This window comes from Mesoplodon mirus, assembly GCF_964341445.2.
Source record: "Mesoplodon mirus genome assembly, chromosome: 8".
In the NCBI taxonomy this organism is placed as follows: Eukaryota; Metazoa; Chordata; class Mammalia; order Artiodactyla; family Ziphiidae; genus Mesoplodon; species Mesoplodon mirus.
In genome coordinates, this window is record NC_138984.1 from 3,290,661 (window position 1) to 3,313,924 (window position 23,264).

The 23,264-nt window shown below is 53.2% G+C and overlaps 1 protein-coding gene across 3 annotated transcripts; it reads left to right on the plus strand.

Moving 5' to 3' along the window:
- The first annotated feature begins 225 nt into the window (after positions 1-225).
- On the plus strand, positions 226-23,264 carry RAB17 (RAB17, member RAS oncogene family). 3 transcript variants are annotated; one of them, XM_082631202.1, is made up of 6 exons: positions 226-452; positions 6,706-6,865; positions 16,299-16,450; positions 17,699-17,875; positions 20,738-20,831; positions 21,104-23,264. In XM_082631202.1, the coding sequence occupies exons 2-6, from the start codon at positions 6,709-6,711 to the stop codon at positions 21,214-21,216; spliced, it is 693 nt and encodes a 230-aa protein (XP_082487328.1). In that variant the 5' UTR covers positions 226-452; positions 6,706-6,708; the 3' UTR covers positions 21,217-23,264. The 3 variants fall into 3 exon arrangements, with proteins under 3 accessions (XP_082487328.1, XP_082487329.1, XP_082487330.1); XM_082631203.1 differs by having other exon boundaries at positions 17,699-17,824; XM_082631204.1 differs by having other exon boundaries at positions 17,699-17,812.

A 23,264-nucleotide genomic window follows, 5' to 3' on the forward strand; every position in this document is an offset into this window, starting at 1 on the left:
AGGAGAAGCAGAGGGAAATGAATGAGCATTGAAATGCGACTCGTAACAAAACTGAGAAACTCAGGTGGAGCTGGGTGACCGGATGGAGCGCGACTTCCGGCAGGTGCCCCGGTGCACCCGCAGCGCCTGCATTAAGGTCCAGCCTCCCGCTGCCCCAGGTGACCACCTGACCACGGCGGACCTTGCCCTGAGAGCCTCTTGGGAAGGGAGGAGGCCTGACCTTGGGGGAGGGGGCTGGGCATCGCCTTGGACCGAGGCTGCGGCCTCTCACCGGTTTTCCGTGAGCCTCTGCCTGGCCCCGGGGCCACGGCCACGCCCCAGCCCACCTGCTGAGGGAACAAAACTTTCCCCTGGCCAGAAGCGGGGAGAAAGGGGACACACGTAGGGGCCCTGTGGGACCCGGTGATGGCAGGGTGTCAGGCTCACTGGAAGTGACCAGGCCTGGGGAACAGGTGAGTCATTGTTTAAGCTTCTGCGTGCTTTGTCGAGTGTGTGTGTGTCATTGTTTAAACTTCTGTGTGCTTTGTCGAGTGTGTGTGTGTGTGTGTATCTGTGTGCGAATATCGATGGGTGTCTGTCTGTATCTGTGTGTCTGTGTGTATTTGTGTCTGTGTGCATGTATGTGGGTGTGAGTGTATCCGTGGGTGTCAGTGTATCCGTGTGTGTCACGTGTGCCTGCACCTTTGTGTCTGACGTGTGTCTGTGCACGAGCCCCAGTGCACAGAATCAAAGGGGCGAAGTGAAGAGCCAGGAGTGTGTTCTGAGCACCAGAGGTGTCCTTGCTTGTCCGGATGGCTTGCTAGGTCAGGGTCCTGGAAGGAGATTCCTATTTAAAGAGTGGCCTCTGGGAAAATCCAGTTAAAGGCTTGAACGTAATGAATAGGAGCCCTTACAGGAATCCATTTCAAACGGATCGCGATGCCCAACGCTACCGACTGACCTCAGAGTAAACAACTGCACAGTAATCCCTGCGTTCCTTACACGCCTGGGTGGGCGGGGAGAGCTGGAGGAGGACTCGGCAGATCAGATGCTTCCCTGGAGCGACCCTCCCCCAGGAAGACTGGTTTGGACTTGCAATCTCTCCTTTTTCCCTTGGTGCAAGGAGATGAGCTTGTCAGAAATGAAAAACCCGAAACCGAAATGCTCCGGAGGGTGTCTCTGTTGGCCCCGATCACGAACGTGGCATTCTTGAGATCATCTCTGTGTTTAGAGACACGTCAGTAACCCTATCTTCATGAAATTCCAGGGGCCGAGTCAGGAGTCACATTTTTCAGTTGGAGCCCTCTCTGAACAGAGGGCTTCAACCTCTAATCAGTGTGTAATCACACGAAAACGCATACATGAAAATGCTTACTGCAGTCTTATTTATTACAGAGAAAAAACAATTAAAGCCAAGTAAAAATCCAGTAACAGAGAAATAGTTCAGGAAATTGGAATCGTTGTAGGGGTATTATGAGGTCATTAAACACACATAGGTCGAATGTATCTACAACATAGGCAGTAATGTGGAAAACCACCCTTGATATGTCTTACTTTTTTTTTTTAATGTAGGATGCATAATTTTATGTTAAAATGATGGTTTGTTTGTTTTTAAGATTCTTACACAAAAAACTAGAAGAAAGTAGGCAAAATACTATCCCTTGTTGTATTAAGGGTGTGGGATTATGGGTAATTTCATTTTTTTCATATTGACAATTATGTGTTTATATTTATTGAAAAATAATGTTTTTAGATAAAGAGATGTGTCACCTGTATGTGGTATCATAGTAATGGTATGTTTATTCATACTCCACCGATTTTGGTTAATTCAGACATGTTTGGGGCTAAAGATTTTCTTGACTTAAGGAGAGTTTTATTAATTAGTGCACATAAATAGCAAGGAAAAGTTAAAAGGGTATCTTTAAATACTTGAGAATTGCTGTAGGTGTGTTAGAACTTTCTCTCTATGTAAAATTACAGCACAAATCAGTGGAATATCTGCTTCTAAGCAGGTGCTTTAAGTACTTTCGCAAGAAACAAGGTATTAGCCTGGGGTGGCACAGAAACCTGGGGAATCCCATTCTTAAAAGTGTTCCTTTTTTCCAGCTTTATTGAGATAATTGACATATATATAACATTGGGTAAATTTAAGATATGTTACGTGTTGATTGGGTACATTTACATATTGCAAAAATACCTCCACCCCGTCACATAATTACCATTTCTTTTTGTGGTGAGAACACTTAAGATCTACTCTCTTAATACTTTTCAAGTGTATAATACCATATTAGCTCTAATCATCATGCTGTACATGAGATCCCCAGAACTTGTGAATCTTACAACTGAAGTTTGCACCCTTTTACCAATATCACCCCATTTCCCACACACACCCCAGCCTCTGGTCACCACCACTCTCCTCTCTGTTTCTCTACATTAGGCCAAAAAAAAAAAGTGGTTTATAAGTGAGGGCTTGCTACTGAGCTGACCGTCTTTTGGACAATGAGGTCAGGCCAGCGGCTCCCCGGCAGGCTCATTGCACCAGCGGTTCTTGGTGTGGATGGAGTGCAGGTCCCGCTGCCTCTGTAAGTGACTGAAATGATGCTCGTGCCTGGTGAATCCAGTGTGGACGTGAAGGCAGCCTGTTCTGGCTTAAAAAAAATTTTTTTTTAATTTGTTTTATTGAAGTATAGTTGATTTACAATGTTGTGTGAATTTCTGCTGTACAGCAAAGTGATTCAATTATACATATATATATATATACATTCCTTTTCATACTCTTTTCCATTATGGTTTATCCCGGGATAGTGAATATAATTCCTTGTGCTATACAGTAGGACCTTGTTGTTTATCATTCCGATATATAATAGTTTGCATCTGCTCATCCCAAGCTCCCAGTCCATCTCTCCCCCAGCCCCCATCCTTCTCCTTGAGCCTGCTCTGGCTTGGACTCCTGCATCTTTCTCTTAGAGAAGCTGCTGGGCCTCTCTGTAGGGTGGGGTAACTCCAGGACCCCCGGAGGCTTCTTGCTCCGCTTCAGTAGAAACCTGTGTGCAGCCGAGCCATGCAGGGGCCCTGAGCACGGTCACCTGCTCCTTGGTGGAGATGGCGGGTCCATTAGCCTTGGTCCCCTCCTCCCCCGCAGTGTTGTAGGGCAAGGGCTCCCTGCCCAACAAGCATAGAAGCCAACACTATGGCACTGGCTTTTGAGAAAAGACAGAGCTTTAATTCGAGGTCGACCGGCAAGGCTCTCAAACGTGTCTCTGCAATCCACGTTTGGGGCAAAATTTAAGGGCTTCGGGGAATTTTAAACTTGGAAGCGAACTGGCTAGTCTTGAATCAGTCCCTATAAGCTACGCGTGCGCTCCTGGAAGCCAGATTTTCCTTATTAAAGGACCTGTCCTTCGTAAAGGGCTCTGGTGGCAACATTTCTATTCTTTGTGAGTTCCCTAGTCTGGAGCTTCTTGGCTCTGGGGTCATCCTGGAGACGTGGGGTCCCGCCTTGCACATGCGCAGTGCTGTCTCTGTACAGTAACTCCGGGTTTGATTAGTCAACCCACCTCTTTAAGGAGGCAAAACCACTTTAAGCTGGTCAAGGTTTTACGTGCTGTTACAGCAGCCTCCTCTGAATATGTTGTCTGAATCTGAATGCAGGGTTGCCTTTAAACCTGTAGCTTTCTGCTTTTCTTGGTCACTCGGGCTGAGCTGCCTGGAGGAAGCTGGTCCCAGCACCTGCTGGATGCCCCTCTGGTCTCTCTTTCTACAGAGATCCCAGCCCACTTTTTTTTTGTGTGTGGTACGCCGGCCTCTCACTGTTGCGGCCTCTCCCGTTGCGGAGCACAGGCTCCGGACGCGCAGGCTCAGCGGCCATGGCTCACGGGCCCAGCCGCTCCGCGGCGTGTGGGATCTTCCCGAACCGGGACACGAACCCGTGTTCCCTGCATCGGCAGGCGGACTCTCAACCACTGCGCCACCAGGGAAGCCCCCAGCCCACTGTTTGACAAGCTCCCTGGGGTTGGACTGGCCGTGCAAACTATGGGGTGGAAACAGCATGTCTGTCTGGCTATGACTTGCTAGGCCATCCCCATGGATATGCACGAGACATTTATTGAGCACCTACTGTAATCTCAGTGGATACTGTCTTTGCTTTCGTGAGCAGTTATAGCCCGGCGAGAGAGAGAACCAAGAAAAAAATAATTCTACGAATTAAGGTAGAGTTGGAAACAGATCATTTCCATCAAGAAGAGGAACAGGGAGCTGTAGGCCCCACGATACAGAGACTTTTCTCTCTTTTATGAACTGCTATTTATGGGGACTGGACACACGATCGGGGATGAGGGAGTGGGGTAAGGGTGGCAGCTGTGAGACCAGACAGGAGGCCGTGGTGGGAGAGGGATTTGCAACAAGGTGAACAGAGAGAAGAGAGCAGATGTAGCAGCTTCACCGTAAGGCAAATTCCCCAGATGATTAGGCAGTGGGATTGACAGATAAGCAGCTCTAGCAACCTCTGAACTTTGAGCCAACCGCTTTTTGTTATCTTTCCTGCAGCGTCAATCCTCATTCTGGACTCTGATTTGCCCTTTGGCCTGTAGAGTTGAATCATAGGCTGTCATTTTATCCCTGGAGGGCCAGCCACTATGGGGGGCGCCCCTATTTGTTCCTGGTGTTTATTTTATTTTGCCTTTGAGTTTAATTTCTACCAGTGGATCAGAAATCTGTAGAAGGACTGCTTTGAATTCCTGCATGGGTGGTGGGTTCTGGAGAGAGGACTGGCCCCTGCAGAACTCCATTACCCAACCCCTGCGGCAGCTGTGGGTCTGCGGGATGCAGAGAAAGTTGCAGGGTGCCCTGGCGGGATGTCATCCGTTGACACAATTAAGCATCATCCCCGATGGTGAAACTTGAGAGCATCCCATTGAAGATGGGGTTCCAGACATGCTTTCCAATAACCATTCAGCTCTGCTGTGTCCCTTTCACCAAGGGGTGGATAGGCCTGTGAACCCTTCTTTGCCAGACCCTGTAACTCCAGTCACTTTCTGTTTAGAAAGTCTTGTTGGTATTTAGGACTCAGTCCTATTTGTTTTTAAACTTTGATCCCAAACTCGATTCTTTTCCTTTTGTCCCCGCACGGCAGACCAGACCAGTCTGTGGCTGTGGCTGCTTGTTGGGGACAGCGAGGGAACAGGGTCTGCTTCCTACTGCTCTCTCTTTTCTCCCTCCCTCTTCAAAATTCCTTCCCTTCCTCCATTCCCACCCACTGCAGTGTGGTGGGAGAGTCTCTGTTCACTGGACGGGCTAGCTCTGATGTGGGTTTGGGTATTTTTCAGGGGAAGCTTTTCTCTAGATGCAATCCAGATAATAGACGAAGACAAAATGATAACAGTAGAATGCCACCAGTTTGCAGCCCCCTAATGAGACAGTGGACATAGGGACAGTTTTCAATGGCTGCTAACATCACAAAGAGACCACCGGACATTATTTGCCTCCTGAGGAAATGCACACCATACTCACGACAGTATTCTTGCCAAAAGATAGCCTATATCCAATCAGATTTCTGTTCTGAGCCACCAAGCTACAGAAAATCAGGGTTCAAGGGAACACATTTATTGACAACATAGGGATGCAATCAGCAAAATCCAGACTGGAAACTACAGGGCAATCTGATTTCTTCAACAAATAAATTACAGAGAAAAAGAGGATGCATGTACATAAACTGAGATTTGCAGGAGAATTAATAGGATGTCTAGGAATTCCCTCAAACTAATCTTCGGAGGAAGGGGGCTTTGGGGATGTGGGTGAAACAAGATTGGCTACAGCTGATTCTTGTGGAGGTGGATGATGGAGACCTGAGGTCCACCAGGACGACCTCCCTCCTCTCTGTTCTGGTGCATGCCTGAAATTTTCTACAATGAAAACATGTGCAGGGTTTGCCCCAATTAATTTTGATCACAGAGCCATTTTTCTCCAGGGCCTATCACTGTGGGTTCTGAGGCTTTCAATACAGTGGGAAGGACTGCAATGTTGTGAGATCCTTGAAACACCAAGCTTTTTTGTAAACAGATTTTCTTGAAACATCAATTTTAATCCATGAACCACAACTGAGAGAGTGCTGTACCTTTGAGGTATTTCAGAACCTTTTTGGAATAAGTCATAGGTTTTTCAAAAGTGAGAGGTGGTGGAAAGAGGACAGTGAGCCGGTATGATGACTAGCACACAATCACTACTTTGTAGATACGAAGCCGTTCATATGCATTGGCCCCTGCTGGGCACCGTGGACTCACTTTCCAAGCACCTCACAACACTTTCACCCTGTCTGGGGGTGAAAACCCCTACTTCCCGCCTAAAATAGGGAAATCCAGTGTGTGCTTTGTGCCAGTCCTCTCAGGAGGCAGCCATCCTGGTGGAAGAGACACTGGGAACAAAAGCTTTGGTATGAAATTTGGACTCCGCTATGGGTAAGCCTTCCGTTTCTCTGTGTCCACTCATTCATTCATTCAGTCACCCATCCATTCAGTCACTCACAGCAGGCGTATATTATAGCTATTGTTCACCCCACTTTCCAGAAGGGGAGATGGGGTGCAGAGTGGCAAGCCAGGTGCCTCTGACTTGGAGCTCCATTCCATTCAAGGCTGTTTGTATTCAGCCAGGGCAGCAGCAGCCCGGGGGTGCCCTTGCTGAGATTATTTGGCATCTGACATTCAGCCCCCGTCCATCATTGTCTCTCTGCAGGGCATGGCACAGGTGGATGGGGCCCCCCGGCCCAGGGCTGCCCTGGGCCAGCCCTGCATCTTCAAGCTAGTTCTCCTGGGCAGTGGTTCTGTAGGCAAGTCCAGCTTGGCTCTCCGGTATGTGAAGAATGACTTCAAGAGCATCCTGCCGACCGTGGGATGTAAGTAACGGGACAGGCCACCCTTCCTTCATCTCCTGGTGGGGAAGCCAGGGCTGCTGACCCACATGTGGGGCACCTGGGGACGAGGCCACCTGGGAATTTCCCAGGCTCTCCTGGAGCCTCGGGCAGTGCCTGGCACGTGCAGGGAGGGCATGAGGTCCACCCCAGGCAGGCATGCACACGGAATCCAGAACTCAGACAGGTTTCAGCTCAACTGGAGTCTGCGGGGACCGGGGAGGGGGCGGGTAGTGTATCAGGGACAGAGTTTCTGGCCCCAAAGAGTTGGGTGTGTGAGGGCTTCTGCTGGTGGAGGGGGGAGCCCAGAAGAAGAACCTGCCCCCAGGCTCTGCCACTCAGCCCCCTACACAAGCCGGCCTCTCACCCTGGCTGGTTGCTCTCCTGCTAACGCTGATCCCTTTCTGCCTGGACTTGGCTTACCCACCTGGTCTGGGCTGGCGGATAGGGTGGGTGCTGTAGGAAGGGACGACAGGGAGGGAGGCCCCTCTCACTGCACTGCTTAAAGAGGATAGCAAATCATGGCTTTCAGAGGGGAGGGGCTTTGGCGCATCTGTGGACAACTGGTCTCCTTCACATCCTGTCTGGGGGTAAAAAGCCCCACTTCCCCCCTAAAATAGGGAAACCCAGTGTGCTTTGTGCCAGTCCTCTCGGGAGGCAGCCGTCATGGTGGAAGAGACACCTCACTGGGAACGAAAGCTTCGGTTTGAAATTTGGACTCCGCTATGGATAAGCCTTCCGTTTCTCTGTGTCCACTCATTCATTCATTCAGTCACCCATCCATTCATTCACTCATCCATTCATTCACTCACTCAGCAAGTATCTGTTGGGTGTGGCCTCTGTCGCAGGCCCACATTAGGTGTGGAGGATTCTCTAAGATGCCAAGCAGACACACCAACATAGAAACAGAGCACAAAATTCAGCAAACGGTATTAACTCCTTGGGGACCCTCAATCTTCTCAGGAGAGTGGTTCTCAGGAACCATAGTCCCTGAGGAATATAGGGCCCGAAGGGATCTGCCAGGGCCAGGCCCCCAGCAACAGTGGTGAGCAGGGCAGAGTCAGGGTGAAGCGCTGGCCCCAGGACGGGAACGCGGGCAGAGCCGGTAAAGACCGTGGATCCAGGCCGGCTGAGGGGCACGCAGGGCCACCTCTTCTCCATCAGCGGGAAAGCTGACACCGCCCACCCGTGATATCAGACTGGGCTTTTAAAAAAATACAACAAAGTGCCAAGTCTGGCTTCAAGGTGGGTTTCTCTGAGAGCAGAGACCACAGAAGGGGGCCAGGCCAAGCTGGGATATCGAGGGCTGTGTGCCTGGGTGTGAACCTGGATTCCAAGTCAGGGGAGGGAGACTGCAGGGACCAGACCGGGCGGTTTGTCAGGTTGGATCTCACTCTAAGGCCGAGGTCTGAGGCCACGGCTCACAGGCTCACTTGTTTTTGCAAATAAGGTTCTATGGGGACACAGCCCGCTCATGCCTGTGTATCCTCTGTGGCTGCTTTCCCTCTGGAAGGGCGGCTTTGAGTTGATTGCTGGCAACCGTGACAGTACATCCCTCGAAGCCTAAAATGTTTACAACAGGGAACTTCCCCCCAAAAGTTTAGGACTCCTGCTTGAGAGCCAGTATCCTGGGAGGCAGTGGGCGGCCAGGGGGTGGGCTCCAGCGGGCATGGAGTGGCCTGGGGACTCACTGTGAGCTGAGAACTTAGCTCAGTGGGCCCAGGGAGGCCTGCAACTCTGACCTACCTTGTGGGGCAGAAGAGGCCCCATAAACACAGAGCCAGGCTGAGCCTGCGGGCGGTGCTGGCGTTCTGTATTTCTGGGGAGGGAAAGGGGAACGCAGACAAGTTCGCTAACTCTCCCAATTGAAAAACCCGCAGGTCCGGCACGCTGCAGCTCGTGGACGGTGGGTGGGGTGCCCTGTCTCCCCGACCCCAGTCACCTCCACTGCTTCCTTTAGCTCCAGCAAGTCGGGGGCCAAGCTGTCACCCTCCCCAGGCTGTCCAAGTCACCCTGCTCTCTTCAGGGGTCCTACGAGGGTCAGGAGGGTGCACAGAGCCTGGGCTCGGGTCAGGGTGGGGGGCCTTTTCTTGGGTGGCAGGCCGGGGTGCGCCCTCTCCACTCCTGGTCCTCTGCCTGGCCCCGGCCCTCCTCCTCCTGCCCGTGCCCCTCCCCCAGGCCGGGGCTCATCTCCCCAGGACCCCGCCTCTGCCCTGGGGCTGGTGCCCTAGGCCTTGGCTTCCTGGGCTGCCGTGGGAGGGTGTGGATCAGTGTTGTGGCCCCGCAGCCCTCTAGGTGAGTCTAGCAGTCGTTTATTCAATCAGCCACCAGCCTATTTATTGAGCACCTACTAGGTGCCAGCCACTGAGCTGGGTATAAGGGACATAGAGATGAGTACGCCTTCCTTTGCTTTGAGGAGCTAAATCCCCTGTGGGAATGACGGTCTCCGCCACATACATCTCTGGGCCTACTTCACATGCCTTGTACACCTTGTGACCTTTGCAGGGGATATTATAAGGATTATTACGCTATTATAGAAATAAATAAATAATATTATTTATTATAATATGATATTTATTCACGTATTATATTCTATGTGATTTTATTAATTATTATGCTATGATAATTATTATATTAGTATAAAAGCAGACATCCTCCCTTTTTTGGTTGTTTTTTGTTTTGGTTACGCCGCACAGCATGTGGGATCTTAGTTCCCTGACCAGGGATCGAACCTGCGCCCCCTGCTTTGGAAGTGCGGAGTCTTAACCACTGGACTGCCAGGGAAGTTCCCTGAATTTTCAGAGGAGGCAATGGACCACGAGTATCCCTTTAATCTAAGGGAGACAGTCTGTGTTGTACAGAAACCCTTTGAAGGCAGACACGCCCATTGCTTTCTCACTACGGCTTGGCTTTATGGGGGATAAGAATGAGGGCCCTCACTTCCTCCCCAGGGGCAGCTGGGGGAACAAGTTGGTGGTGCCTTGCTCAGGGCTTGGCCTGCAGGAAGCCCTTGATAAATATGAGCTGAACTTACAAACGAGGGGACAGGGGACGGCCGAGGGCAAGGGCCTAGGCTCTCAGCGCCATGCTTTCATCTGTAAAATGGGATGTACAGTCCTCTCTGTGGGGGGGAGGGCTTTGTGAAAGGTCGACCAAGGATGTCAGGTCACGGGTCACCACGTTATGACTTAGGGTTGGGATGCCGAAGACTCGACCTCTGTGCACCATTGCTGCGTTGTATCTCAGAGACAGGGTTTGGGGTGAAGTAGAAAAGAACAGCTTTATTGCTTTGCCAGGCAGAGGGGGAGAGAGCAGGCTCCTGCCCTCGAAAACTGTGGGTCCCAAGCCGGGAAGATGTAGTGAGGAGTTTTATAACAACGGTTCAAGGCCAGGGTTGCTGATGAGGATCAGGGTGTATGCAGGGCCTGCAGCTCCTTTAATGTGGCCTCAGGTGGTCTCTTTTTTTTTTTTTTTTTTCTTTTTGCGGTACGCGGGCCTCTCACTGTTGTGGCCTCCCCCGTTGCGGAGCACAGGCTCCGGATGCGCAGGCCCAGCGGCCATGGCTCACGGGCCCAGCCGCTCCGCGGCATATGGGATCCTCCCAGACCGGGGCACGAACCCGCATCCCCTGCATCGGCAGGCGGACTCTCAACCACTGCGCCACCAGGGAGGCCCTCAGGTGGTCTCTTGATGAGGTTATCAAACCGTGATCTTCTCTGGAATGAGGTATGCTGACATCTATTTGTTGGGGGTTTTAGTTCTGTAAGGAGCTCAAAGATATTGTTATATGTATCCCTTTAAAAAAATAAATTTATTTATTTTATTTTGGGCTGCATTGGGTCTTCGTTGCCGCACGCAGGCTTTCTCTAGTTGCGGCGAGCGGGGGCTACTCTTCGTTGTGGTGCGTGTGCTTCTCATTGCGGTGGCTTCTCTTGTTGTGGAGCACGGGCTCTAGGCCCACGGGCTTCAATAGCTGTGGCTCGCGGGCTCTAGAGCCCAGGCTCAGTGGTTGTGGCGCACGGGCTTAGTTGCTCCGCGGCATGTGGGATCTTCCTGGACCAGGGCTCGAACCCGTGTCCCCTGCATTGGCAGGTGGGTTCTTAACCACTGTGCCACCTGGGAAATCCCTATGTGTAACCCTTGAGGCGGAACCAGGGCCCAAGGCTGCTCTATTGTTTCTTGGCTGCCCCTCCCTTGTCTCTGCATCCCCTCCCTTCCCTGATTAGCGACGGTTCGAATCTGCGCTTTAGAACTCAGGGAAGGTCATGGGGGCTGGAGTCTGTTCCCTGCAAACAGAAGCGGGGGGCATGGAGAGGCGTCCGTGCCCAGGAGCCCCACAGGGTCCTGCTCGGCCTCAGTTGTCACCCTTTCCTGCCGCCCCCTTTCCTCAGACGCCCACCCGCACACTCCCGAGGGCAGGGGTGGGACCAGGGCCTGGCACGTCTTTGGTGGTGCTGCCTTCAGCGCAGGCCAGCTGCAAGACACTCCAGCCCTGGGGAAGAGCGGGGGTCCCTGGGCCCCTCCAGAGGGTCTGGATCTGTTGGTGAGTGTGTGGAGTGGCCCCACAGTGGAGGGTTACACAAGCACTGGGCACAGCTCTGCAGAACAGCGCCTGCGCCAAGACAGGGTTCCAGCCGCCCTGCGGCAAGACCTGTCCTTCCAGAGGAAGCTGGAGCCGTACCTGTGACAGGCGGTGACAGACTCTTGTACCCAAAGCAGAGCCAGAGTAGAGTTGAGCGCAGCCTCCCGAGGGCGTGGCCTGCTGGGAGGAGACCAGAACCCCCTGAACTCCTGGCTGCCCCAGCACCACAAAGCCCTCCAGACCCACCTGAGAGAGGGGCTGGCAGGGGAGGTGGGCAGCTGCCCAAAGCGCTTACGGTGGCTGGGGGCTTGGAGCACCAAGAGCTTCCGAAGATCCCACTGAGCTCCCGCGGACCCCTCATCCTGGAATCCTGAAGGACAGCAGCAGGGGACATTCTGGCCCATTTCCCTGCCCTGCACGTTTTAGTGACATCTTTGGAGGGGTGGTGACATCTAGTGCTTGTGTTCGGATCTGCTGGCAGAAGCCAGTTTGGACCAGCTGGGCCTTGCCTGGGGCAGCGAAGGTGCGCAAGGTACTGGATTTCTCCCCACCTCCCTTCCCTGCTGAATGAAACATTGCTGGAGCCCAGGTGACCCTGAGAAGTCACCCATGTCGTGTTCCCTTCCACCAGGAAGCAGCTCGTGACTTTTACAGAAAAGAGAGCGCTGCAGAGAGGGCTTCAGTGAGCAAGATCGGCCGTTGATTTAAATTAAAAGGTCAAAAAACAAAACCTTTCCTTGTGTTAACATTTAGTTGAGACACCTTTTAATTGGGGGCAACAGAATGCAAGTTGAAGAACAACCCCCAGTGAATTCTCTTGTCATTCGTTGCCCACTGGGGGTCCATTCAGCTCAGCAAGTGGAAGGCACACCCGCTTCCAGAGGCTAGGGAGGGGGCCGGAAGCGTCCCCAAGTGTCCCCACCGCTGGGGCTCCTGTGTTGAGGTCTGTGCTGGGGCCAGAGGAGGCTGGAGCCCTGTGTCGCCATATAAAGCAGTGCCAGGTGGCCCCGGTTCAGGGTATCGTCTGGTAAAAATGTGCCGGTGTGTCATCACCACCAGCGTATTCTAGAGACGTGGACACTTCCGGGTTCTGGGCCCGGTCCTGCTCCCACACCCCAGCTTGTTGCCAACTTCATTTCAGGAAAAATCTCCCAGTCTGTTTGAATATCTTGGAAGTTTATTGTTTAATCACTTTTTGGCTTTAGCTGTGAACAGGTAGAAAATGTGGTCAGTGGGTTTCTGAACAAGGAAGGTAGCACATGTGGGCTCTTTTGTGGGTTGGAGCCAGGAGTTCACGGGGTAGGGGGTGGAAGTTTGCTTCGGATACCAGCCCAGGGGCCCACTTGGGGGGTCTGTGTCTCTCTCCAGGGGAGACGAGGTGCTGCGGTCTGTGAATATCCAACAGCCACTCATGCCACGTCATTGCTCGGTGTGAAAACCCTGCGCTCCTTGCAAGTCGGTTGGGATTTTACATTGATTTAAACTCAACCACCAGCCATCGTTTTCAGAGTAGAAAAGGAAAATATCAGAAGCTCAGATTGTTAAGCAAAGGAGGCAAACCTGAATTTTATGCCCACCTGTAACCTGGCAGTGATGACTTTTAGGATGAAACCAAAATCGCACACGCAGAAGTGTGATTTGACCTGATAACAAACAAAGGGTGTGGATAAAAGGCTGCTGTTCCCAGACAATGAGCTGGGAGAGCGGAGAGGGAGGGGAGGAAGGGACGTCAGGTGCCACACCCTGCACCTCGTCTCTTTTCTCCTGGGTTTGACCACCGCCCTGGGAAGAGGGCACTATTGACTCTTGGTAAAGGAGGAGGCTGGGATCTCTAAGGTTGAAGCAAGTCGACAGAGTTTGTTGCAGCTGATAGACTTCCCTCCAAGGCCCAGGCGTGGCCCTCACCCTCATGACCTCAACAGTCTTAATGGAGCTTCTGTCCTGCTCAGTCCTGACAGTAGCCCCGTATGAGCTGGGAGCTGTCAGTCCTACTGTTGAGCTGAAGACGGCAGCTTTGTTTGACCTGGTGTGGTGTTCTGCTGGGCTGTCATAACAAACACCACAGACTGGGTGCCTTAAATGACAGAGGTTTATTCTCATAGTCCTGGGGGCTGGAAGCCCAAAGGCGAGGTGTTGGCAAAGTAGGTTTCATCCTGAGCCCTCTTTTCTTGGCTTATGGGTAGCTGCCATCTAGGTAACTGACTGTGTGCTTACATGGCCTCTTCTTTGTGTTTGCATGGAAGGGAGGGGAGAGAGAGAGAGAGAGAGAGCAGACAGACAGACAGAGACAGAGAGACAGAGAGAGGAGACAGAGGGAAGAAGACAGAGAGACAGTGAGAGAGAGGGAGTGCATTCTTACAGAGGCACTAATCCCACCCTGAGGGCCCCACCCTCACGACCTCATGTAAGCCTAATCGCCTCCCTAAAGCTCCATCTCCAAATACTATCATGCTGAGGGTTAGGGCTTCTATATGTGAATTTTGGGAGGATACAATCATTCAGTCCATAACACCTAGGAAGTGTATCTGACTTCAAGTTTGTGGACAAGCAGAAAAATGCAGGATGGGCAGGCAGAGGGTGGATCAGCGGTTTCCATTTAGGAGTCACCCCAAACTAGATTCTCATGAGAGAGGATCATGATCTTACCCTTTCTATGCTAAAAATCTCAGCCCAGACTTGTCTCTTATTCTCTGTCTGTAGCAGATTGAATTGTGTCCCCCAAAAGATTCGTCCTCCTCCTAATTTCCAGTGCCTGTGAATGTGGCTTTATTTGGAAAATGGGTGTTTGCAGATGTAACTAGTTAAGGATATTCCTGGATTTCGGGTGAGCCCTGAATCCCATGACTAGTGTCTCTGTAACAGGAGAACACAAAGATGCAGAGGGGTTGGCTATGTGAAGACAGAGGCAGAGACGGGAGAGATGCATCTACAAGCCAGGGACCACCGACGGTTGCTGGTCCCCACCAGGAGCCAGGAGGAGGCGTGGAACAGATTCCCTCTCAGAACTTCTGGAAGGAACCAACACTGGAAACACCTTGATTTTGGACCTCTGGCCCCCAGAACTGAAAGAATAAATGTCTGCTGTTTTTAGCCACCCTTTTTGTGGTTATTTGTTATGACAACCCCAGGACACTAACACACTGGCCTTGGAGTGAAAAATTTAACTTCAAGCATGTGGCTACATTTACCAGAATCTACCAACAAGCTTCCAACCCAGCCCGGGTCTGGGCAGGGCAGAAGCTTTGCCTGGAGTCTCACCCCTGGCCCCTCCCAGTCCCTGGTCTATTTCTGTATATGACATACCCCATACGCTATGGGAGCAGAACATCTTTTTTTAAATTTATTTTATTGAAGTATAGTTGATTTCTGCTGTACAGAAAATGACTCAGTTATACATATGTATATTCTTTTTCATTCTTTTCCATTATGGTTTATCACAGGATATTGAATATAGTTCCCTGTGCTATACAGTAGGACCTTGTTGTTTATCCATCCTATATATACTAGTTTGCATCCATCCCTCCCTCTCCTCCTCTCTCCCTTTGCAACCACAAGTCTGTTCTCTATGTCTGTGAGTCTGTTTCTGTTTTGTAAGTAGTTTACTTGTGTCATGTTTTAGATTCCACATATAAGTGATATCATGTGGCATTTGTCTTTCTCTTTCTGGCCTACTTCATTTAGTATGATAATCTGTAGGTCCATCCATTGCTGCAAATGACATTATTTCATTCTTTTTATGACTGAGTAAAGTTCCATTGTTTATATGTACCGCATCTTTATCCATTCATCTGTCGATGAACATTAGGTTGTTTCCATGTCTTGGCTATTGTGAATAGTGCTGCTGTGAACATTGGGGTGCATGTATCTTTTTGAATTATAGTTTTGTTCAGATATATGCCTAGGAATAGGATCGCTGGATCATATGGCAACTCTTATTAGTTCTTTGAGGAACCCTCATACTGTTTTCCATAGCGGCTGCACCAATTTACATTCTGGGGACAATATCCTGGTGTTAGTAAATAACTATCTTAAAGTCACAACACTTTGGAAAGCTATGCTAAGGGGAAAACAGTCTTCAAATGAAAGGTGGATTGCCCAATATGTTGAATGAATGGTTTGGGGATAGATCTTTTGTTGTGTGTACTTATTAAGCAGGGATAAGAATGCATAAAAGTCCTTGCCCTCCAGATGCTCACTGTCCCCAGGGGTGACAGGTGAGAACACAGAAGTCTACCTGTGCAGTGGGTGAGTGATGAGCACAGGGGGGCTACTATAGACCACTCCCGGGGAAGGGGGTCCCAGCACTGCCCCAAGGGCTCACACTCAAAGACCCGGTGGACATGTAGGGAGGTGGGGAAGAGGAAGGATTCCAAGCAGAGAGGTCAGTGGAGAAGGGAGGTCAGCAGGGAGAGTTGTGGATCAGGCCGGGGAGTTAGCAGGAGACCAGGAAGGATGCAGGGGAGGAGCTGGTGTGACCGTCAGCATGCCAGCTACCTCGCTGGACACCCACGGGGTGACCCTGGTTGTCAGAGACCCTTCCATGCCACACATAGTCCAGAGGATTTGAATAGGACCCTGAGAGTTTATCTTCCCACCCAAAGCCTCTGTGGAATCTGCAAAGGTCTGCAGCAAATTCCTTACAACTCTTCGCTTTTTCTGGAAAATGCCATCTTCTAGAAGAGGTGTTTGCTGAGCCTTCCCCACTGAGGGTGACAGGAAGCACAGGGCTGGCTGTCTCTGGCTGGTTTGCTGAGCCCAGGGCTCACGCTGGTCCAGGCTGAGCCATGGATAAAGACCTCGTCCTTCATGTAAAACTCCTCTGGGCTTCTGTTTCAGGTGCATTCTTCACAAAGGTGGTGGATTTGGGGGCTGCGTCTCTGAAGTTTGAGATCTGGGACACGGCTGGCCAGGAAAAGTACCACAGCGTCTGCCACCTCTACTTCAGGGGTGCCAATGCCGCGCTTTTGGTGTATGATGTCACCAGGAAGGTGAGGCTCACCTGGGTGTGTCCCCGCCCTCCCAGGCACATGGACACAACCTTCTGGCGGCATTATGTGACTGACCTGTGCTGGTGCTTTATGTTAAAATCGTGAGCACCAGTGGAGACTCCTTCGGTGAAAGTCAGTCACCTCCTCCAGGAAGCCCTCCCTGACAACCCCTCTTCCTGCTGCACGGTTGGGTTTGCGCCCCTCCGTGGTCTTCTTGGAGTACCCAGAACAGTGCACCCCCATCCATCACTCACGATTCCTTGGGTGCCCACTGAGCTGCTGAGGGGGGGTGTTATGAAAGCAGGATACAGCCCCTGGCTGCATATCCACTCTGCAGAATATCATCGGGCCGAACAGACGTGAGCAGATGCTTAGTGCACTAGCAAGGAAGGGTAGGGTTCTATGGGATTAACAGGAGGGGCACCATACTTCCTGCAGGAAGGCTCTAGCTGAGACTTTGGGAGAGGCAGGATTAGCCCCGTTGGGCAGGGCCGTGCAGGGAGGTGGCGGTGGGCATGTGAGCAGCAGGCGGGACGGGAGTTCCGGTCAGAGGGCAGCGCTGGTGGAATTAAGGAGGTCGAGTGCCATGCACGGAGCCCCTGCAGTGCTCAGAGCAGGCCTACTGGGTCAGCATGGCTGCTGGGGAGAGGGGCTGCATGGGACCCAGGGCAGAGGCCCCATTCCCAGGTCTGTGGGGCACTGCAGTTAGGATCAGGGTTTCGGGTTACAGCCACTTCCCCACAAAGTGGTCCTTGAGGGCATCCAGGAGCAGAGGCCTCTAGAGCTCCAGGTCTGACTCGGAACCTCCTGCAGCCCCCAGCCTCCTGCTGGCCGGGTGGGGACAGAGCTGCCTTCGGCCCAGACCACCCGAGGCCAGAGGAAGACCAGCCACCCCTGCTCAAGGGGCAGAACAGCCCTTGGGGCCCGACATAAGGCCAGTTGGATCACGTGCCGTTTTATGTTAAAATCGTGACAACCAGTAGATTCCTTCAGTGAAAGTTGGTCACCTCCTCCAGGAAGCCCTCCCTGACAGCCCCTCTTCCTGCTGCACGGTTGGGTTTGCGCCCCTCCGTGGTCCTCCCGGAGTACCCAGAACAGTGCACCCCCATCCATCCCTCACGATTCCTTGCGTGGGTCACTTGGATCCTGTGTTTTACGCAGGGTAGCCACCGACACTTGCCGTGTCTTCCCTGGGACGGCTGAGGAAGACCACCGGGTTTGCCTGATGGTCCTGTTTTCCTTTCTCAGGGTTCCTTCTGCAAGGCGCAGCAGTGGCTGAAGGACCTGGAGGAGGAGTTCCGCCCGGGAGAAGTCGTGGTGATGCTGGTCGGCAACAAGACAGACCTCGACCAGGAGCGGGAGGTGACCTTGGAGGTGGGCCTGGGGATGGTCACTATGTCCCCGGTGCAGGAGGTGACCTTGGAGGTGGGCCTGGGGACGGTCACTATGTCTCCAGTGTAGGAGCAGGGAGGGGCCCCAGACACACATGTCCACCTGCCCACACACTCATACACACACACACCCTACATGCGCACACACACACGTACCACTTCAGTTTCCCTCCTGGGCAGAGGTTTCTGGTCTCTCCTGGGAAGGTCAGACCCAGAGGTGGTTGCTCCTGGCTGCGGGGAGAGCTGTGAGCATCACCGCAGCCTCCCGAGGGCTGGCAGGGGCGGGCGCAGTGCAGGGAACGGTTTCCATGAGGAAACCATGACCCTTCCCACCCTCTCTCCTTCTTTGAGTAATGCGGGTTTCAGATCTTTCTCTTCGTGTTCAATAAACTACTCAAGAAGGGCCAAATTCTGGGCTTCCCTGGTGGCGCAGTGGTTGAGAGTCCGCCTGCCGATGCGGGGGACGCCGGTTCGTGCCCCGGTCCGGGAAGATCCTACATGACGTGGAGCGGCTGGGCCCGTGAGCCATGGCCGCTGAGCCTGTGCGTCCGGAGCCTGTGCTCCACAACGGGAGAGGCCACAACAGTGAGAGGCCCAAGTACCGCAAAAATGAGGGGCAAATCCAAATTTTTTGCTAGGAACTGAGCAAGGGAGAGAGAACCTGAAAGCTGCAGTTCTTCTGTAAAATGACCAACAGCAGAATAAATACTCTAGGCAGTTGCTTGTAAAGCGATGAGAGCCTGGAGCAAGCAGGGAGCAAGGGGTTCGTGTGTGTGTGTGTGTACAGGACGTGTGTGTACAGTGGTGTCTGCATGTGTGTGTGTGTGTACAGGACGTGTGTGTACAGTGGTGTCTGAGTGTGTGTATGTGGGTGTGGGTTTTAGGAGAGGCTCTGGGAGGAGGGGCAGATGAGGGGAGAGCAGGAGGGGGAGGGAGTCTGGGGGCAGGGGGCAGCCAGAGGAGGCCCTGCTGAGCAGGCGCTGGGGCTCAGAGGCAGAGATCCCAGCGCTGGTGTTGGGATTGGGGGCTTTATTCCGGGGCAGCCTCGAGTCCCTGGGGTGGGGACCTGATGGGTGATTTAGGAAGAGCGTATGGAGCCCAGGCCAGGCTGAATTGGGAGACGGGGCCTGGGTGGGGAGACCCGTTGGAGGCCGGGGGCCCAGCTCAGGGGCGGGAGGGGCCTCCTCTCCACTCTCCCAGGACCCCTGCCTGTGGGAGGGAGACCCCGTGGCTTAGACTGCACAGAAGCGGCCACCCTGGGGCCTGGGCTGTAGACCCTGGGCCCCCAGGCCCCACCCTGGCTTCTGGCTCCCTCTGAGCTCCCACTGAGCTGGGTCTTGGGGGCGGTGGGGCAGGGGGCAGACCCCGGAGCCGCAGGCGCCTCGGCTGGGGCAGAGGCCAAGCTGACCTGTGGTCAGTGCAGCTTTTACATTGATTTTGGGGCTTTTCATCTTAAAATAATTCCAGAATTACAAAAATTGTTGCAAAAATAGTACAAAAAGTCCCTGTCTGCCCTTCTCCAAGCTTTCCCAAGTGTTAACATCTCACATAGGCTCAGAGCAACGAGCAAATCAGGAAACGACAGTTCAAACTTCCTTACAGATCTTGTGCAGATTTTATCATTTTTCCCACTAATGCCCTTCTCTTGGTTCGGGGAAATCTGCTCCTAGATCTGGCCGTGGAGAGCGGCTCCCTCCGCTGGCCCTGTCACCCCGCCCTGTTATTCTCTGAGCTCTTCCTTCCTTTCTGGCTCACCAAGTTGTTCCAGGGTCATCTTGTCCTTTTTCGGCCCCAGCCCTGGAATCAATCATTTCCCCAAAGAGCCCTGGTTCCTAGTGTTGGGGAATGAATTTAGGAGTCAAGATCTGCGTACTGGATGTGCTCATTCCACGGGGCGTGAGGTAACCGTGGCTTCCATCCTGGGGAGCCTCCAGGAAAAACTGGCGGACGGAGGGCTGGGGGCCTGCAATTTAGGGGCCAGAGGCTCATTGGACCTGAGGACAAACCCCTAAAATGACCCCATCTGGAACCCCCAAGCTAGTTGGGCAAAGGGGGGTATTTGAGTTTCATTCATGTGATCCAGATATGAGCTACCTAAAGTCACGGAGTCTTCAGCTGTACTAGGTCACCTTGTCCTTTAAAATACAAGTAATAATGTCCCCATCCCTCTGTGTCTGGGAAAGGGCTGAGAAGCTCGTTGGGGGCTCGTGAAGAGCAAAGCTCTGCGGGCCAGGCTGGGGGTGGGGGGAGTAGACACCGCTGGGTGCCATGCTGTGGGCACGGCCGGCCCAGCCCCCAGGGGCTGGCTCAGTGTCAGGCACTGAGCACTGCGCCTCCTGGGAGGGTCCGGAGGCGAGAGGCCTACACGGGGAGGCCCTCAGGTCCTCCTTCACCACCGCCTTCCCATGAATGCTTCTCCGCTTCTCAGCCACATGCGCAGCCCTGGTGTTTCCCAGATGCCCTTGCTCCGTACACCCTTCACTCCACGTAGGCCAGACCCCTGTGGGACGGTGGTGGGGGACCCAGAGAAGGGCCGGGCTCCCACCAGGCTGTCCCCACTCCCCTTCCACGTTGCCTCTGTTCTCACTTGGCTTCAGAGCCCACCGGTGCCAGAGAGCTGTGGTAGGGGCGGGAACCTCGCCAAGGAAAGCATCCTTGGACCCCGCTGGGGGTGCCGGGCTCCCCTGCCAGCGAGCACCCTCCCTCCCTGCCCTGCCCTGCTCCCTGGTCTGGGCCCCCTTCTCTGGGAGCCCCAGAAACAGAGCTTGAGGAATGACGTTCTCTGCTGGTGCAATTGTTTCTCGGTGTTTCTTGGGTCTTCCTGTTAGAAGCCGTCTAAGTGTTCGTGGGAAATTTCTGATGATTAATGTGGGCTTTCCGTGGCCGTTTCCGTCAGGAAGGGAGGGAGTTTGCAGAGAGCAAGGGGTTGCTGTTCATGGAAACCTCGGCCAAACTGAACCACCAGGTGACTGAAGTCTTCAGTGCTGTCGGTGAGTGACCAGCCTCCGACCCCAGAGCAGGGGGTGGGGGGACCATCACTGGGTCTTCAACAGGTCTTCTTCTCTGGCGACCTGGGACCCAGCAGAACATCCCCAGGGCCTGGAAAGTGGGCAGGAGTCAAGGGCCCGTGTTTCCTGCTTCCTGGAAAACATCAGGGAGGGTGGGACCCTGGGGGATGCCACGTGTGCAAGGCGAGTGCTGGGCTGGGTTGGGGGACTTTCCTCCCAACCAGGCCACGTCCTTCTCCTTCTGTCGTCCACAGCCCGAGAGCTTTTGCAGAGAGAAGAGAAGAAGGAGGGCCAGAGGCAGCGGGGAGATGCACGGCTGGCTCTGAATGAGACGCCCCCGGGGCGGGGCAGATGCTGCGCCCGCTAGAAGGGGCCACTCCAGGAAAGGCCGTGGGGAGGATGCGCCCAGCCCACAACCCACTGGTCCGCAGGGCGAGCCACCGCCAGCTCCATGCCGATTGTGGTACTTATCCTGATTCACCGTCGATGCTGGCTTGCTCCTGAGTCCTAGAGGCTCTGGAAGAGGGCCTCCTCCCCATAGAATAACCATCTCACAAGCTGGTGGGAATCATTCAGGAGAGGGTCCCGTGTCCAAGGCTCCCAGAGGGTGTCAGCTCCACCTCTCAGACACCAGATACCGACTGAATCCCGGATGTCCTGGGGGGTGGGCACGCGTGACCCTGCCCTTAGCTGCCTGGCCACCGGACACTGGAGAATGAAACGGTCAGAGGGGAAATAAAGATCGGAAAATCACCCAGCACGCACTTGGTGTTGGGCAGGGGGCTGCCCGGGGGCTTGGGGCCCCCCTGCTCCTGGGAGGTGGGAGAGGGGACGGCAGGCCCGGCGCAGGGGGCAGTGCCAGGGAGAGCTGGCGCGACCATCACGGGGCTGGGTCCATCGTCACCGGATCTCTGTGAGGCTTCCCCGAGGGACGGTGCCTGACGGAGGGCGGCTGGGGATGGGGGTGGCGGAGTCAGGCCCCTCCTCTCTGCTCCTTGCTGTGAATGCGAACAGGTGCTTGTGCAACACGCGCCAGGACTCAGACTTGGAGCCCAGGTGCAACTTGTACCGCGTATGAGTTTTTCTCCGAAAAGTAAACCGATTTCTATCATGTGGTCCTTTTTATGTTTCCAAATGTTTTTTAATTGTGGTAAAAGTCACATAATATAAAACATACTATTTTAACCACATGTAACTGTACAGTTCGGGGGCACTAAGTACAGTCACATTGTCGTGCAGTTCTCACATCATCCACCTCCTGAAGTTTTCACTTTCTTAAGCGGAAACTCTGTCCCCATTACACCCTGACTCCCCATTCCCCCGCCCCACCTCCCCTCCCCTGACCCTGGAATCTATCAATGTACTTTCTGACTCTATGAATCTGGCTATTCTACGTACCTCGTGTAAGTGGAATCACACAGTATTTGTCTGCACCTACTGTCTATTGGAATGCATTTTTAGAGTTAACTTTATATCACGTGGTTTTCGGTGAGTTTGTAAGCTGGGGGTCTGTTCCCGCACATCCTCTAGGAGGGCTCATGGTGAGTAAATACTGAGGGGCCCCAGGCGGCGGGCTGTGGCTGAGGTGGGCACAGGACATCTTTCTGGTGGTGACACCTCATGTGGTCACCTCGTTCCTGCCTTTAGAGAGGCCCGATGGCCCTCCTGTATGAAATTTTAAATAAGACGACATTGTCATCCCCCTGAAAAAGGTGGCTTCACTATATCAACTGTAACTTCTATATCAACAGAAGGACAAACGTAAAGCGTCCTTCCCCATTGACGCTGAGCTCCTGGACGTCCCAGAAGCACTCACGCGGTTTTTTTCCTAGACAATTTCCAGGTGAAACCTGACAGCTTGGTGCTGTGTGCCCTGCGGTTTCTGACTGCAGTGAAGCTCTGTATGTGACTGTTCCCTCGTGGTGAAGTACGTGAGGTGTGAACCCCTCTGTGTAAGGCTGTGTCCTCACGCCGTCTGTTCCCCCACTCTGGGGGAGCAGGGCTGGGATCCCTTCTGCAAAGGGCGGGACCCACGTCGGAGGCGGCGGGAGGCTGAGGTGGCCCCTGGCCACTAGATGGCGCGCCAGCATCGCCGAAGGCAAACCCCACCGCCCCTGGTGTTTGCGTCCTGAGTGCTGCTTTGCTGACAGTAAGGCTTTCAGAGGAGTATCTGACCCATCCATAATGAAATAGGAAGTGGGGAAATAATGATATTTGTAGGATGCCCACATTTCTGATTGTTTTTCTCCCGTCTTGCCAGGCTAGTAACACTGTGCTAGAATTTATTATTAAAACATGTTCTTTGACTCATTGCCACCTGGCATCCTTTCATGCTTCCCTCCCTTCCCCCAAGATGGGATGGGGTGCGTTGTGATCCTGGAGCTGGGTTCCCCATTGCCGGATATGATAGCCCCT

Excerpts from the sequence above, each read along its gene's own strand:
- RAB17 (XM_082631202.1), top strand. The coding sequence starts at position 6,709 with ATGGCACAGGTGGATGGGGCCCCCCGGCCCAGGGCTGCCCTGGGCCAG. Across the intron at positions 17,876-20,737 it reads TGCAGGAGGTGACCTTGGAG|GAAGGGAGGGAGTTTGCAGA; the intron begins GTGGGCCTGGGG and ends CGTTTCCGTCAG. Across the intron at positions 20,832-21,103 it reads TGAAGTCTTCAGTGCTGTCG|CCCGAGAGCTTTTGCAGAGA; the intron begins GTGAGTGACCAG and ends TGTCGTCCACAG.